The sequence below is a fragment of the Dipodomys spectabilis genome, unplaced genomic scaffold, assembly GCF_019054845.1.
Source record: "Dipodomys spectabilis isolate Male_0828 unplaced genomic scaffold, ASM1905484v1 ptg000095l, whole genome shotgun sequence".
NCBI lineage: Eukaryota > Metazoa > Chordata > Mammalia > Rodentia > Heteromyidae > Dipodomys > Dipodomys spectabilis.
Window position 1 is genome coordinate 24,456,177 of NW_024870772.1, and position 15,518 is coordinate 24,471,694.

A 15,518-nucleotide genomic window follows, 5' to 3' on the forward strand; every position below is an offset into this window, starting at 1 on the left:
TGCATCACCTGAATAAACCCTACTCAGTCATGGTATCTAATCTTAAAGGTGTGTTCCTGATTTAAGAAAACATAGTGAGGCTGGTTTGTACAGTTAATATAAAGAATGAATAACAGGTAAGTAAACAAGTTATGTTGTGGGGGTATGTACCAACATGAGAGAGGAAGCTGAACAAGGTCAACATATTTTATACATATATGAAAACAGAACATTGAAACACATTCAATCTATATAAAGAAGCAGGGAATGAGCCATACAGTGATGGCTCATTTTATATTTTCACTATCAGCACATTTTATCCACATTCTCAACAAAGTTTATCTTTTGTAATATAGTTCTCTCTACTGGTGGGTGTAAAATAGTAAGTCACTGTAGTTCAGAGTTATATTTCCCTAACTACTGACGTGAGCATCTCTTCAAGTGCTAATTGTGCTTTTATATGGATGTCTATTTAGATCCTTTACACATTCTAATTGAGTTACTGTCCCTTTTGGGGCGGGAGGAGAGGGCTGGAAGATGGTGGTACTGGGGTTTGAATTCAGCACCTTACAATTAGCTAGCTAGACTACAAAGGCTTAGCCTCCTGCCCTGCTTTTTACTGGTAATTGTAGAGATGGAGGCTAGCAGACTTTACTACTTGGGGTTGAGGAACTTAAGCAATTCCATTTCACTTAAGATGCCCATCTCAGTTCTGCAACTTAACCCTTGACCCACTTCAGCCCCAATGCCTGGAATTACGATATCTGAAATTCCAGAACAGCCTCTCCTAGGGTCTAGTGACCATTATCTAAACCAGACACCCTGCAGTTTAGCAAGTATCCTCATGAGACTCCCCTGTGGTGCAAGCCAACCAGTTTAAAGACCATCAGCCCCCTTGATATAACCAAAAACTTGTTTCTGGTCCTTTCCCGCTTTGTAGTATGCCAATCATACTATAGAGTTGTTTTATGATCTTCCCGCAGTTTGTAGTCATTTGTTACAAGAAGTTATGATGTATGCAAAGCCCCTGCCTTCCCTAAAAAAGTGTATAAAAAGTGCTGTAACCCTGGGCTCAGGGTCTCTCAGCGTTATCAGCTGCTGCCATGTATGGGGGGCGGGAGGGGAGAGGACCAAGAGCTTGCAATAAAGACTCCTTTGTTTTTACATTGGTGACGGTCTCTGGTGGTCTTTTGGGTAAGGATTTCCGAATTCGGCTTTACAGGGTAGCCTTGAACTGCCAACTTCTGAATCTGAGCCTGAATAACTAGGACTATAAGCTAGTGGCTTGTTTACTGCCTCTTTGTTATCTGCAAAGTCTAGAAATAATCCCCTTCTTTAGTCATTTATATATTTGCAAATATTTTCCCCATTCACTGGGTTATAATTTCACTCTTGATAGAAACCTTAAAAGAACAGAACTTTCTGACTTTGATGATATATACACTTTTTACCTCCTGTTTTCTTTCATCCCTTGTGTTTTTGGTATTCTTTCAAAGAAACCACTGTCTAACCCAAGGACTGTAATATTTATTTCTCTAAGATTTAAGATTTACTGTTTTAGTTCCTACATTTAGGTCTAGTGCCCATTCTGAAATAACTTTTCTGTGAGAGAAGCTCCACTTTATTCTTTTACACTATTTGTTGAAAAAGATTAGCCTTTCCCCCACTAAACTGTCTCAGAACTTTCACTGACAATGGTTTATTTCTTAACTCAATTCTCTTCCACTGATTTGCATGTCCATCTTTTTGCTAAAGCCATACTGTCTTAGTTGGTATAGCTTTATATGAATTCTCCAATTTTATTTGTCTTTTAAAATATTCTTTGGGGGGCTGGGAAGATACCTCAGTGGTAGAGCGCTTGCCTTGCATGCATGAGGCCCTGGGTTCAATTCCTCAACACTACATAAGCAGAAAAAGCCAGAAGTGGCGCTGTGGCTCAAGTGGTAGAGCTTTAGCCTTAAGCTGAAGAGCTGAGGGACAGCGCCCAGGCCCAGAGTTCAGGCCCCAGGACTGACAAAAAATAAAATAAAATAAAATAAATAAAAATAGGGGCTGGCAAGGTGGCTCAGTGGTAGAGCGCTTGCCTTGCATGCCTGAGGCCCTGGGTTTGATTCCTTAGTACCACATAAGCAAAAAGAAAAAAGCCAGAAGTGGTGCTGTGGTTCAAGTGGTAGAGCGCTAGCCTTGAGCTGAAGAGCTGAGGGACAGCGCCAAGGCCCAGAGTTCAGGCCTCACAACTGGACTCAAAATAAATAAATAAATAAATAAAACATTTTTTGGGCTCTTTCTATTTCCACATGAATTTGAGGATCAGCGTGCCACTATTGAAAAACAGTGCTGTGATGGCAGAGCATTTGATCTTAAAGACATTTATGTATATTCATAAACATTCAATGTCATTTAGTTTCTTATATTGATTTAAATGATGCTTAATAATGTAAGTTTTGCATTTTTACTAAATTTATTCTTAATAATTCTTATGCTATATTAAATGTTACTATTAATTTTTTGGATTAACAGTGTTAAAAGATATTTCTATACTATGTTATTGATTTTTATATGTTGATACTTTCCCTCTGCAACTTTGTTAAATCTTGTTGAATCAATAGCTTTAGTGGGCTCCTTAAGATTTCCTCTATACAAGATCATGCCACTTGCAAACTTACACCTTCCTGCACAACATGGAACTTTCTTCCAAGTCAGCCATGCCAGAGCCTCTGGTACATGTTCATCAGTAGATATTGTTATCTTGGTGTTGATCTCACAGGGAAAGTATTTAGACAGTATACTGTTAGTGATAAAAATTTCATTGATATATTTTACTGGACTGAAGAGCTTCCTATTTACTTGTAACGTCGGAATTTTTGCTTTTACATCACATAAGCATTTGTCCCATTTTTTTCTATTTTCTATTGAGATGACCTCTAGTTTTTGTCCCTCACTCACCTAATATTCTGAATTATTGTTTGTTTTCAAATCTAAAATCATTATCACATTCCTGGAAAAAAATCTCACTTGATTTTTTAATATTCTGGTTTCCTAATATTTCCTTGAAGATTTTTGCCTAAGACACTCTGTAATTCTTTATCTTTTGGGCAATGTGGTAGTCTGGCCACAAAACTCACCCACTAAACTCTTTGTTTCAATTATTGTATTTTCTAGTTCTAAAACTTCCATTTTATTTTTATGTCATATATTCATATATATATGCCGAGATTACTTCTTTTCTGCAGTTTTTCTACTTTTTCATATTCAAACATGATTATAATTGCTTATGATAATGATGATGACGATGATGATGATGATGATTGCTTTAAAAATATACCAAACTTTTAAAAATGCACTCAGTAATTATAATATCTTTGTTGGAATGTATAGATTATCTTTTTTTTCATTCGGTTTGAGATCTTCCTTTTTTACTTTAAATGGAAAACTATAGATGATTGAAACTTCCAACCATTAGCCTCAGATGTATAAATCTAAACTCAGAAACACAAGAAATATAAAAAACAAGTCAACATTACACCTCCAAATAGTCAATAACACCACAGTAACAGACTCTAAGCATAATAATAAGGAAAGCCACTCAAAAGCATATAAAAATGATCAACAAATGAAAGAAGATATTTATAAAAAGCTAAAGGCCCAGAGTTCAGCCCCCACAACTGGCAAAAAAAAGCTAAATAAAGTAATAGAGGATACAAATAACCAGCTGACATAACTCTAAGGGAATACAAATAAGCTGCTGAATAAAGTAAGGAAAACAATGCAGAATATAAAGAGTAGTCAATAAAGACATAGAAACCCTACAAAAGAAAAGCCAAACTTATGTAAATAAAAAACTCAATACACCTAATAAAAAATACTTAGTGGAAATGTCTATCCAGTAGAGTTGATCAGACTACAGTAGATGTGATAGAATGAGATGAATTTTTTTTAAAAACCTTAAGAAATACAAATGGAACATGCAAGACAAGACCTCTAGTATACTACTAAAGAACCACCTATGAATCATGAATTTTGAAAAAGAGGGAAGTTGGCTCAGTGGTAGATTGCTTGCCTCATATGCATGAGGCCCTGGGTTCGATTCCTCAGCACCACATATGCAGAAAAAACTGGAATTGGCACTGTGGCTTAAGTGGTAGGATGCTAGCCTTGACCTGAACAGCTGAGGCCCAGAGTTCTGGCCCCACGATGGACCAAAACAAAAAAAAGGAGGTGCAAAAGAAAGGGTTAGAAAATACTTTCAATAAAATAATAGGATAAGTTTTCACAAGATTTGAGAAAAGAAGCCATTCAGATACAGGTGGCTTTTAGTATACCAAATAGACCAGACCAGAAAAGAACTACTTCAAGGCCGGGGGGAGGATGGGAAGGGATGGGAAGGGGAAACAAAGGAGGAGGCTACAATGCTTGACAAGAAATGTACTCATTATCTTGCCCATGTAATTGTAACTCCTCTGTACAGTATTTTCACAAGAAAAAAATTTTCAAAAAAAAGAAAAGAATCACTTCAATATAAATCACAATTAAAACATGCAACTGTGCAAAACAAGGAATGAATATCAAAAGCTACCAAAGAGAAGTATCAAGTCACTTATGATAGAAACTCATCAGAATAACAGCAGATATATCAATAGGAATTTTTTAAAGGATAAAGTGAAGTGATATATTTTAAAATTTTAAACCACCATGAACCTAGATTACTCTACTAAGCAAAGCTATCAATCCTAACTGAAAGGCAAATAAAAATTTTCCATAACAAACCAAAACTAAACCAAGACCAGTTGAACTGGCTCCACAGAAAATAGGTAAAGGAATAGTACTCAAAGAAAAGCAAGATAAACATAACCACTGTGCACTAGTGACTCACACCGGTATTACTAACTACTCATAAGGCTAAGATGTGAGGATTGTGGTTTAAAACCAGCCCAAGTTCAACCAACCCACAGCTGGGAACTGCACCTTCACAGGTTGGGGGCAGTAACAGTTTCCAGGCCTTCAGAGATTTCCTTTTGTTTCACAGAAAACCAGAACCATGTTCTACTTACATTTTGTTCTCAGTAAGAGGGTCTCTGATCAAAATTTGACTGGCAGCCCACTCGGATAAGAAAACTAAAGTCCATATGTTCAAGTATAGTTTAGAGAGCAGTGTGGAAAGTATCATCTTACCAAAGGTCAAGATGGCACTGCAAATATCAGCGTATCTCTTACTGCAAGTAGTTTGACTATCACAAAAAAGCCAAATATCTTCTTGCAGACTGTAAGATAAAGATGGCTTTTCGGCCAGGTGTTGTTGACCTGACTGAGGAAAATCAAGAAGCAGCCTACAGCATCATTACTTTACTGAAGAATTTCATGACTTTGATCAACCACTGCCAGACTTAGATGGCATCAATGTAGCCAAGCAGTTCAGCCTAAACCAAAGTAGAGTAGAAGAGATAACCTTGAGAAAGTTGGGAACATCAGTATCCAACAACAAAATGATTTTGGTGACTTTGGAATGGATGATCATGAAATAAGAAGACAGTGCTTTTGAGGAGTTCTAATACTTCTAACCTCCTTTTAGAGCCTGAACAGAGTACTAGCAATCTGAATGAAAAAAATTAACCATCTAGAATATGACAATCAATATAAGGAACATAAAGAAATGATGGTGGAATATTGAATGATAAACTGATTAGCAGTAACAATAGTGGCATCTTTGACATGTGGCATCTCAGAGGCAGGAGTAATGCTGCTAGAGTAGCCTGCTCATGGTTATATGGGCCTAATAATCCTAATTCAGTAGATCCTGTAGAACCAAAGCCAACTACGGATTGATCAAACAACACTGTTGCAAATGAGGAAGAAGCATTTGCTTAGGAGCCCATTGATATCACTCTGAAAGAAATAAAAGCCAAGAGAAAGAGGAAGCTAATTGTTGACAGTGTCCAAGAGTTAGATAGCAAGATCACTGGAGCCAAGCTTAGTGGTTATTCTGATATTGTTACAACTTTGGATCTGGCACAACCCACCAAGAAATTGATGATGTGGATAGAGACAGGAGGAATGGAAAAACTTTTCTCTACCTGCTCAGCCTTTATGGAATGGCAGACTACTGAAACTTTTTACACGCTTTCTTACACCACTTGTTCCAGAAGACGTGAAAAAGAAGGAAAGGTGGAGGCAGATAATTTAGATGAGTTCCTCAAAGAATTTAAAAATCCAGAGGTTCCTAGAGAAGAACATCAGCATCAACAGTGTGATGTTATCAATGAGCCCATATTGGAGGAGCCAAGCCACCTCAGAAAAACTTGGATGAGTAAATCAGCCAAGCCCCCAACCCACACTGCAGGAAGCTAGCAAAAAGCTAAACAAATTGACCCAGAGCCAGTGATGCTGCCTCAGCAAATAAAATAGAAATACCACCTGTAGAACTTCCCCCAGAAGAACCTCCTAATATCTGTCAACTAAGTCCAGAGTTAGAACTTCTGCCAGAAAAAGAGAAGGTGAAAGAGAAAGAAAAAAAAAAAAGAAAGAAAATGAAGAGGAGGAAGGTGAAGATGCTTCAAGAGGTGATCAGGATCAAGATGAAAGGAGATGGAACAAAAGGAGATGCTCCATGGCCTTTGGTAAGCCCTTGCCAAAACTTGAGCTGAATCTATCAGTTTGCTTGAATTATGTCAAGACACAAGCCAAAAGCAGACCACAGCAAACTTCTACAACTGGTAGATGAACACAATGCACTTAGATTTGAACATATTATTTCCTGCTTGCTTGCTGTAGATTAGCAAAAAAGGGAATTTCCAAACCCCAGGTGAGGGGTATATTAACCTTACTTGGTTGGAAGACAGGCTTATCACACTTGGGTACCCAACACCTGAGTGTGGTCGCCGGCTGGCTAATAAAGACTTTCCTTGGGTATATATTTTGTCTGAGTGGTGGCTCCTGGGAATTCCCATTATCAGTACCACAAATTACATGACTCTTATAGTTAGCAAAACGTGACTTAACTTCTTAGGGCAAATTTTTTTTTTTTTTTTTGGGTCCGGTCATGGGCCCTGAACTCTGGGCCTGGGCGCTGTCGCTCAGCTCTTCAGCTCAAGGCTAGCGCTCTACCACTTGAGCCACAGCACCACTTCTGGCTTTTTTCTTTTTGCTTATGTGGTGCTGAGGAATCGAACCCAGGGCCTCGAGCATGCAAGGCAAGCGCTCTACCACTGAGCCACCTTCCCAGCCCCTCTTAGGGCAAAATTATGCTGAAAGTTCTAGCTTAAGTGTTGGAACTTTTTTTTTTTTTTTTGGGGGGGGGGGGTCTAGTTGTGGGGCCTGAACTCTGGGCCTGGATGCTGTCCCTCAGCTCTTCAGCTCAAGGCTAGCGCTCTACCACTTGAGCCACAGCACCACTTCTGGCTTTTTTCTTTTTCCTTATGTGGTGCTGAGGAATCGAACCCAGAGCCTCATGCATGCAAGGCAATTGCTCTACCACTGAGCCACCTTCCCAGCCCCAAGTGTTGGAACTTTTGTGAGAAGAAAAATCACTTTTAAAATTCAGACTTGATGGATTGACCCTCACCCTATTACCCCAGGCATGCATGGATATGCTTGCCACAGGCAAGACAATCTGACCTAAGTATGGCTATAAATATTTCATTGTGGGCCTATCCTGTAAGGCTGAGAGGCTGAGCCATGAAAGGGATTAAGAGGGTGGAAGACAGAACTGGACACACTATCTGGGCAAGACAGAGGTAGAATTGTTTGAACATTAAAAAGCTTGAGACCTTGGATAAGGAAATACCCTACTCTCTGCCTGCATCTGCAGTCACACCCCCCCACTCATACTAAATTCAAGTAACTCCTGTCTCCTCACTCAGACTCTGTAAAACCCCTGGCTCAAAATCCCCACTTTAACTCAGCCTGTAAGCCCACAGAAAGGCTACGTTCCTCAATTAGCAGTCCTAGCCTGTTGAGAACGAGTCCAGCTTTTTCCTTTTCCTTTCTTTTCCATTTTCCCAACAAGACTTCCATGTATACCCAGTAACCTAAAATTGTGTAAAATATTTTGAATTTGTGACCTCATAATTACTGTTCTAATAATTCAGTTTAAGAAAGGTAATTATCTGGGGCTTGGGAAGGTAGCTCAGTGGTAGAGTGCTTGCCTTGCATGCATGAGGCCCTGGGTTCGATTTCTTAGCACCACATAAGCAGAAAAAGCCAGAAATAGCACTGTGGCTCAAGTGGTAGAGCATTAGCCTTGAGCCAGGCCCAGAGTTCAGGCCCCAAAAGCAGCAAAAAAAAAAAAAAGAAAAGAAAAGAAAAAAGAAAGGTAATTATTTAAGATTCTATTGAAATTTTATTTTCGATATGATGTGCCTGTAAACAATGGGTTTCCCCCTTGTAAAAAGACACTGTTGATAATTGAATATTTGATTATAGAAAGTTCATTAGTTTCTTGTTAAACATTTTGCTGGTCTTATTTTTGTTGCTTATTGGGTTTAATATTTTACTTGAAAATAACTATGCTACATTATGAACAACAACAACAACAAACAAACAAAAAAAACCCAGCCCAAGTAGGAAAGTCCAATTAACTAGCAAAAGACCAAAAGTAGGGCTATGACTTAATTGATAAAGCACTAGCCTTCAGCAAAAGAGCCCAGGTCCCAAATTTAAGCCCCAGGACATGAACCAAAAATAAAAATAAACATGACCATGAAAATAGGGGAGAAAAATAAATCTCATTAGATGAGTAATACTAAATGAAGTCAGAAAAAATGAAGCACAGCAAAATCAAAAAACATGGCAGATATTAAGGTACTTTTTTATTATACCTGGGTGTTGTTCCTGAGCTTTATTTGTGCAAAGTTAGCACTCTAGCACTTGAACAACAACTCCACTTCCAGCTTTTTTGGTGATTAACAGAAGATAAGTCTCATGGCTGGGCACTGGTGGCCCACACCTGTAACCCTAGCTATTCAAGAAACTGAGATCTGAGGATTATGGTTCAAAGCAGCCTGGGCCCCAAAGTCCATGAGACTCTTATCTCCAATAAACCAACAGAAAACTGGAAGTGGCGCTGTGGCTCAAGCGCTAGCCTTGAGTTAAAGAGCTGAAGAGCTGAGGGACAGCGTCCAGGGTTCAAGGGACAAAAAAAAAAAGTTTCATGGACCTTTCTGTCCCAGCAAGCTTTAAACTATAATCCTCAGATCTGAGACTCCTGAGTAGCTACAATTACAGGCTTGTGCCACTGGCACCGAGCTACCATGTATATTTTAACAGTAACACTAAATATTAATGGTCTCAATTTTTTTATTTGTTGGTTGGGGGCATGAACTCTGGGCCTAGGCACTGTCCCTCAGCTCTTCAGCTTAAGGCGAGAGCTCTACCACATAAGCCACAGTGCCACTTCTGGTTTTCTTGTGGTTAACTGGAGATAAAAGTCTCACAGAGGGCTGAGAAGGTGGCTCAGTGGTAGAGCGCTTGCCTTGCATGCATGAGGCCCTGGGTTCGATTCCTCAGCACCACATAAGCAGAAAAAAACTGGAAGGGAGCTGTGGCTCAAGTGGTAGAGCACTAGCCTTGAGTTGAAGAGCTGAGGGACAGCACCCAGGCCCAGAGTTCAGGCCCACAACCAAACCCCAAAAAAAAAAAAAAAAAAAACTCACAGACTTTCCTGCCCAGGCTGGCTTTGACCATGATCCTCAGATCTCAGCCTACTAAGTAACTAAGATTACAGGCATGAGCCACTGGCACCTGGCAGTGGTCTGAGTTTTCCAATCAAAACACAGAATAAATTAAAAAGCATGACCTAAACATCTGTTGCCTACAAAAATGTGTCTTACTGACAACAAACACCAGGTATGTGACAGGGTATAAAAAAAAACATCTATGGGGGTGGGAGGGAGGATCAGATGGGAAGGGGAAACAAAGGAGGAGGCTATAATGCTTGATAAGAAATGTACTCATTATCTTGCTCATGTAATTGCAACCCCTTTGTACAGTATTTTCACAATAAAAAAATAAAGTTTCTATGAAAATAGACTCTAAAAGCAGGCAAGAGTATCCATACTCACACTTGATAAAGTAGACTTCAAAACCAAAATTAGAGACAAAAAAGGTCATGTCATATTAACTAAGGGAACAATCCACTAAGAGGGAACTATAGTTGTTAATTAATATATATGGGCCAAATGTCAATGAACCCAATTTCATTAAATAACACTTATGGATTTAAAAGCATAGATCAGATAGAACCTCAAGACAATGACAGTGGGAAACTTCAATACCTTACTTTCAATAATAGATAGAACGTCCAGATCTAAAAAAGAAAACAAATCAACAAAAAAAAAACCCCTCAGAATTAAACATCATCATTAAACAAAATGGACTTAACATATATCTACAGAGTACTTCATCCAGCAGCTATATAATGACACACTGTACAGCTCAAACAGCTATGGAACTCTCCAAAAATAAAGCTTTCCCTTTTTAAAATTTTTTGTTCACTTATGGACTTGGACTCAGGGATTGGGTGCTGTCCTTGAGCTTTTCTGCTGAAGACTAGCACTTTACCATCTTGATCTATAGGTCCTCTTGCGGCTTTATGGTGGTTAATTGGAGGTCTCACTGACTTTCCTGCCTGAGCTGGCTTCAAATCATGACACTAGGATCTCAGCGAGGGTAGGACTAGCTAGGATTGTAAGCATAAGCCACCAGCCTCCAGTTCTCAAAATAGACCTTATTTTAGGAACAAATTAAATTTTAGCAAACATATGAACATTGAAATGATTCTCTGTATTCTATCTGACCAGCACTAGAATTCAACTTCAAAAAAAAAAAAAAAAAACCCCACAGAATTTATTCAAACCAAGAAGATAGAGTAACAATTTAAGGAATGACCAATGGGTCATTGAAGAAATAGTAGGGATATGAAAATATTTGTAAAATCTAATGAAAATGAAAACAAAAAACAGAACTTTGGGATACAGCAAAGGCAGTAAGACAAAAGTTTAAACCTATAAGTACTTACATAAAACTCAGAGATTTCAAATAAGTAGCATAATAATGCATTCTAAGCTCCTACAAAAACAAGATAAACCCAAAATTAGCAGATGGAAAGATGGCAAGAAATTATTGAGTGAAAAGTTTAAAAAAGAATCTATAGAAAAAAATGGACAAAACACAAAGATGACCTCTTGAAAAGATTCATAACCAATTTATCTGAGAGAAAAGAACCAAATTAATAAAGTTTGAGATACAGATGGAGGTATCACAACAAATACTAATGAAATCAAGAGGATCATGAGGAACTACTTTGAAAATTTATATTAAAATAAGCTAGAAAATCTAAAAGAAATAGATTTCTAGATCCATATAACCTACTAAAATTAAACCATTTAAATAGATCACAAGCAAAAGATTGAAACATTTAATAATCTTCCAATAAAGAAAAGCCCAGGACCCAAAAGATTCACTGCCAAATTCTACCTTTAAAGACAAAAACTACAGCAATACTTCTCAAACCTTTTATGAAAGAGAAAGGGAAGAATCACTACCAAACTTATTTTATAAAGCCAATATTACACTCATTCTAAAATCAAACAAAGACAAAATATTTTCTTATCATAGAATTATCAACCAAATTCTATAATAATAAACATAGGTATAAATTTCCAATAATCCAGAGCCAAAGAAACATGGGTTGCATGGTTTCTCTCATTTATATTAATTAGAATTTTTTTATAAATCTAAAAGTAAACAAACTGATTACTGATTAATAAACACATACATATGCATACATACTGGAACATGATACATTATACAGGACTCTAGTCATTCATATATTGAGGCCAAACAAGGATATTTATAGAAGTGGTAGACAAAAGTTTGATGGCTATGTCCAGATGATCACATAAGTTAATATTCTACGAAATGAACTCCAACTGAAAGTGGAGTTCAGTTACTATTGTTTCTGTTTTTCTTTTCTTTCCTTTTGTCTTGTTTGTTAGTCTTTATTTGGGAGAATATAGAAGGGCACATAATAGGTGGAACACGATGAACAAATGCAGCAATGGTGCTCACTGGATACCATGTGGAAAATGAACTGGATGTGTTGTGGGTAGGATGGGAGGGGAAAACCGAGAGAGAGAAACAGAAGGGGAAACATGGTAAAATACAAGTTGTACTCATTACTCATTATCTGATTCATGTAACTGCAACTCTTCTGTATATTAACACTATATTAATAATGGTGAAAAAATTCAGCAATAAATTAAAAAGATCAAGTTGGTTTCATCCCAGGGATCCAAGGATAGATCAAGGTATGTAAATCAATTATTGGACACTCACTGATGTCCATAGAGTAGGATAATTTGGAGATCCCATCCATTTTGAATCAGAAATAGAAACAAGCCAGGCATCAGTGGCTCATGCCTGTAATCCTACCTACTGAGGCTGAGATCTGAGGATCACTGTTCAAAGCCAGCCCCGGCAGGAAAGTCCATGAGACTCTCATCTCCAATTCACCACCAGAAAATGGGAAGTGGCACTGTGGCTCATGTGGTAGAGCACTAGCCTTGAGCTGAAGAGCTCAGGGACAGTGCCTACACCCAGAGTTCAAGACCCATGACCAACGGAAAAAAAAGTAGAAACAGATATTAAAGAAAAGAACACAAAAAATATAATTTTCTTCTCTTATACTTGATCTTTAATTAGGGTTCAAAACAAAAAAATGTGTAAGAAAATAATAAAATAATATGCAAAGAGTTCTAGTGTTGTATCAAATGTCTGCAAAAGAATTAGAGAAAAATAGTAAGAATAAGAATAATTAGAAGTATGAGGACAGGTTATTTTGAAGGGGAACGGGAATCCAGAAAAATATAGAAATGTGAAATTACAGTATTATTCAAAGAATTTACTGAATATAAGAAGCTCTGTAAGAAACCATGAGAACACATTCAATCATTTCACAAAAATTTATATTATTAAGTATTCAAAATGTTACCTCTCACGTTCCATTTGCCTGAGATGATCATTTTTTATAGCTTCAATCAGTAAGTTAGTATGTGGATCATCCTGGGAAAATAAAATTGGATGACAGTCAAGGCCAAAAACTACGACATTCTAATCTCAAAAAAACAAATAATGAGCTTACAAAATGTAAATTAATCTTTGTGAATTTGTTGGTTTGTTTGTTATGCAGTGCTGGGGATGGAACCAAGACCTTTTGCAAAGTATGCAAGCACTCTCCCACTGAGTTATATTACAGTCTTGGTAAATCTTTATCCTAATGTAAAGCAGACCTTCATTTTCTCTCGTCTCATTCCTTATCACAATGAATTAACACATATTCTGAGGGGTAAATAAAAGGATCAGGCAAGAAAAAGGATGATTAATTGCATAGAACCTGTGGTTGTTAGTGTAATAACCACTAAGTGAGAAAATCCACTGAGGAATTGTTAAAAGTGACAAAGGAGTTTTATTCGTTGGTCTGCAACCCTGTCCTAGGTTACCTCAGAACTAGGAGCAACTGCAACCTCCAAGGTGGTAAGCTTTTTTCCTTTTTCCTCCTTCCTACAAGCCTCGCCTCTCTGCTCTCCACAGGCCTCTCCGCTTCTCCACAGGTCTCTCCACCACTCCGTAGGCCTCTCTGCTCTTAGCAGGCCTGTCTACCTCTCCACAGGCCTCTCTGATCTTCATGGACTGCTCCACTCTCTGCTGGCCTCTCTGACTTTCTGCAGGTCTCTCCAATCTTTTCAGGCCTCTCCACCTCTTTGTGGGCCTCTTCAATCTCCACAGGCCTCTTGGCTCTTCACTGGCCTATGTCCTGGCCTCTTCACAGGCCTATTGGCTCTTCACTGGCCTCCGGGCCAGACTCACTACCTCTCCGCAGGCCTCTCCAATCTCCAAAGGCTTCTTCGATCTCCTCAGGCCTACTGGATCTTCACAGACGTTTCCACAGGCCTCTCAGCCTTGTTCAGGCCTTTCCAGAGGCTTCTTGGCTCTGAGTAGGTCTCTTGGCTCTGCACAGGCCTCTCTGCAGGTCAGGGCATTCGTGGGACTCTCTCAGGCTTGAGGAGAGCCTGGGCACTGCTCCACTCTGGGAAGCACTTCTCTTGCCTCCCTCTCTCCCTATCTCTTCCCCCCGGAATTCCCTCTTCTCTATATCCAGTGGCCCACCCCCCCAAGCTGCCCTTTGATGCCCCACCCCTCAGAAGCGCATGGCAAGTGTGACATGTGGAGGGGGGAGGGGGGTGGTTCCTGACCCACTGGCTTCATGTACAATCAAATCATTGATTTTTAATCCTTCTTTTGGACCAAATCCTAAACTCCCTTTGGGGGAGGAGGCAGGTCCAGCAGATAATAACAGGCCATCCTTGAACATTTTCTAAATAGAATCTGCAGGTTGGAAGAGATAGGCTGGATCTTGGCTGGGTTGTGTTAGTGTTTCCCAGTGGCTTTGATGGATTGTCACACCTCCTGCTGAATTTTCTGCAAAATTTTACATAGATGAAGGATACATTCCATAGGCTTAGCAGGCTAAGACTCTATTGGTTTTCAAGACAGTTTTAAGTAGAAGCCCAGGGCAAATTACCAGAGTGATGAATAACCAGATACAGACAGACACGTTAGTCTTGAGCCTGTAACCATTTTTCCCAAATGCAGTCTTCACATGCACTTTGTTACCACTATTTTCTATGCCTCTTCCTTTAATCTCATCCTGCCTCAGAACATCCATCTTCTGTAACCTCTTCAAGCTGACTCAGGAGCACTAACCCCATTAAGCCAGGAAGCTATAACCCTACCCTATTTTACCAAGAGGTTTCTAGAATTAGATGTCATTAAAAACAATGTGTTACTCCAAACGAAATTATATACAACATTTCACTGCACAGATTCTGAATACCTTCAATTGGAGGAAGGCTGAGTGGGGGACACTTAAAATTACACTGACCTGATTCTTTCATCCATTTTTAAACAAGAGCACTTTACGACTTTTTACATTGCCAGGACCAGCCAAATGTCTGAACCAGGCCCACATCCCTCTCTTTAGCCAGACTGCTAGAGGACCAAATCAGGCCTGCAACTGCATGTGCCCAACTGTCGACTTCCACACGACACAGGGAGACAGACATAGCTGGGCTATGACTGGGCCCAGGAGGAGGCTGGAACTTTTATTCCCCCAGAGATGTCCAAATGTGCAACAAAAACACGATCCACACTTAAAACTGGTACCAGTTCCAAAAACAAGACAAGACAAAAACCAAAGGCTGAGTTGTGGCCTAGTAAGACCCCTCCAACTCATCCCTACTAGGACTCTGAATCTGCTGAGCGGGCCTGCCACCCCCATTCAGCAAGCTGAACTCTACTGCATTGTATAAGAACACTATCAGATTAAAAGTAGGCTGTCCAGAAACAACCCTCCACCCCAACCATGGCCAGACCAGATGCCAGGTGGAATCAACCAATGTCAGACTTGCCGGTGTAAGTGGTCTCTCTCAACCACCGCCCTACAGAACAGAACCTCACAATGGCATCATACCCTTGGAGGTAATGGA

General features: G+C 39.2%; 1 protein-coding gene and 1 pseudogene across 3 annotated transcripts in view; one reads left to right on the forward strand and one right to left on the reverse strand.

The window, feature by feature from the left end:
* Window positions 1-15,518, reverse strand: part of Ift88 (intraflagellar transport 88) — a 121,756-nt gene that overhangs the window by 62,906 nt on the left and 43,332 nt on the right. For all 3 annotated transcript variants that reach the window (XM_042685625.1, XM_042685623.1, XM_042685624.1), the window contains one exon: window positions 12,965-13,035. In XM_042685625.1, coding sequence (XP_042541559.1) covers window positions 12,965-13,035 — 71 coding nt within the window. The remainder of the gene's footprint in view (window positions 1-12,964; window positions 13,036-15,518) is intronic.
* LOC122112592 lies at window positions 5,018-6,693 on the forward strand (annotated as a pseudogene).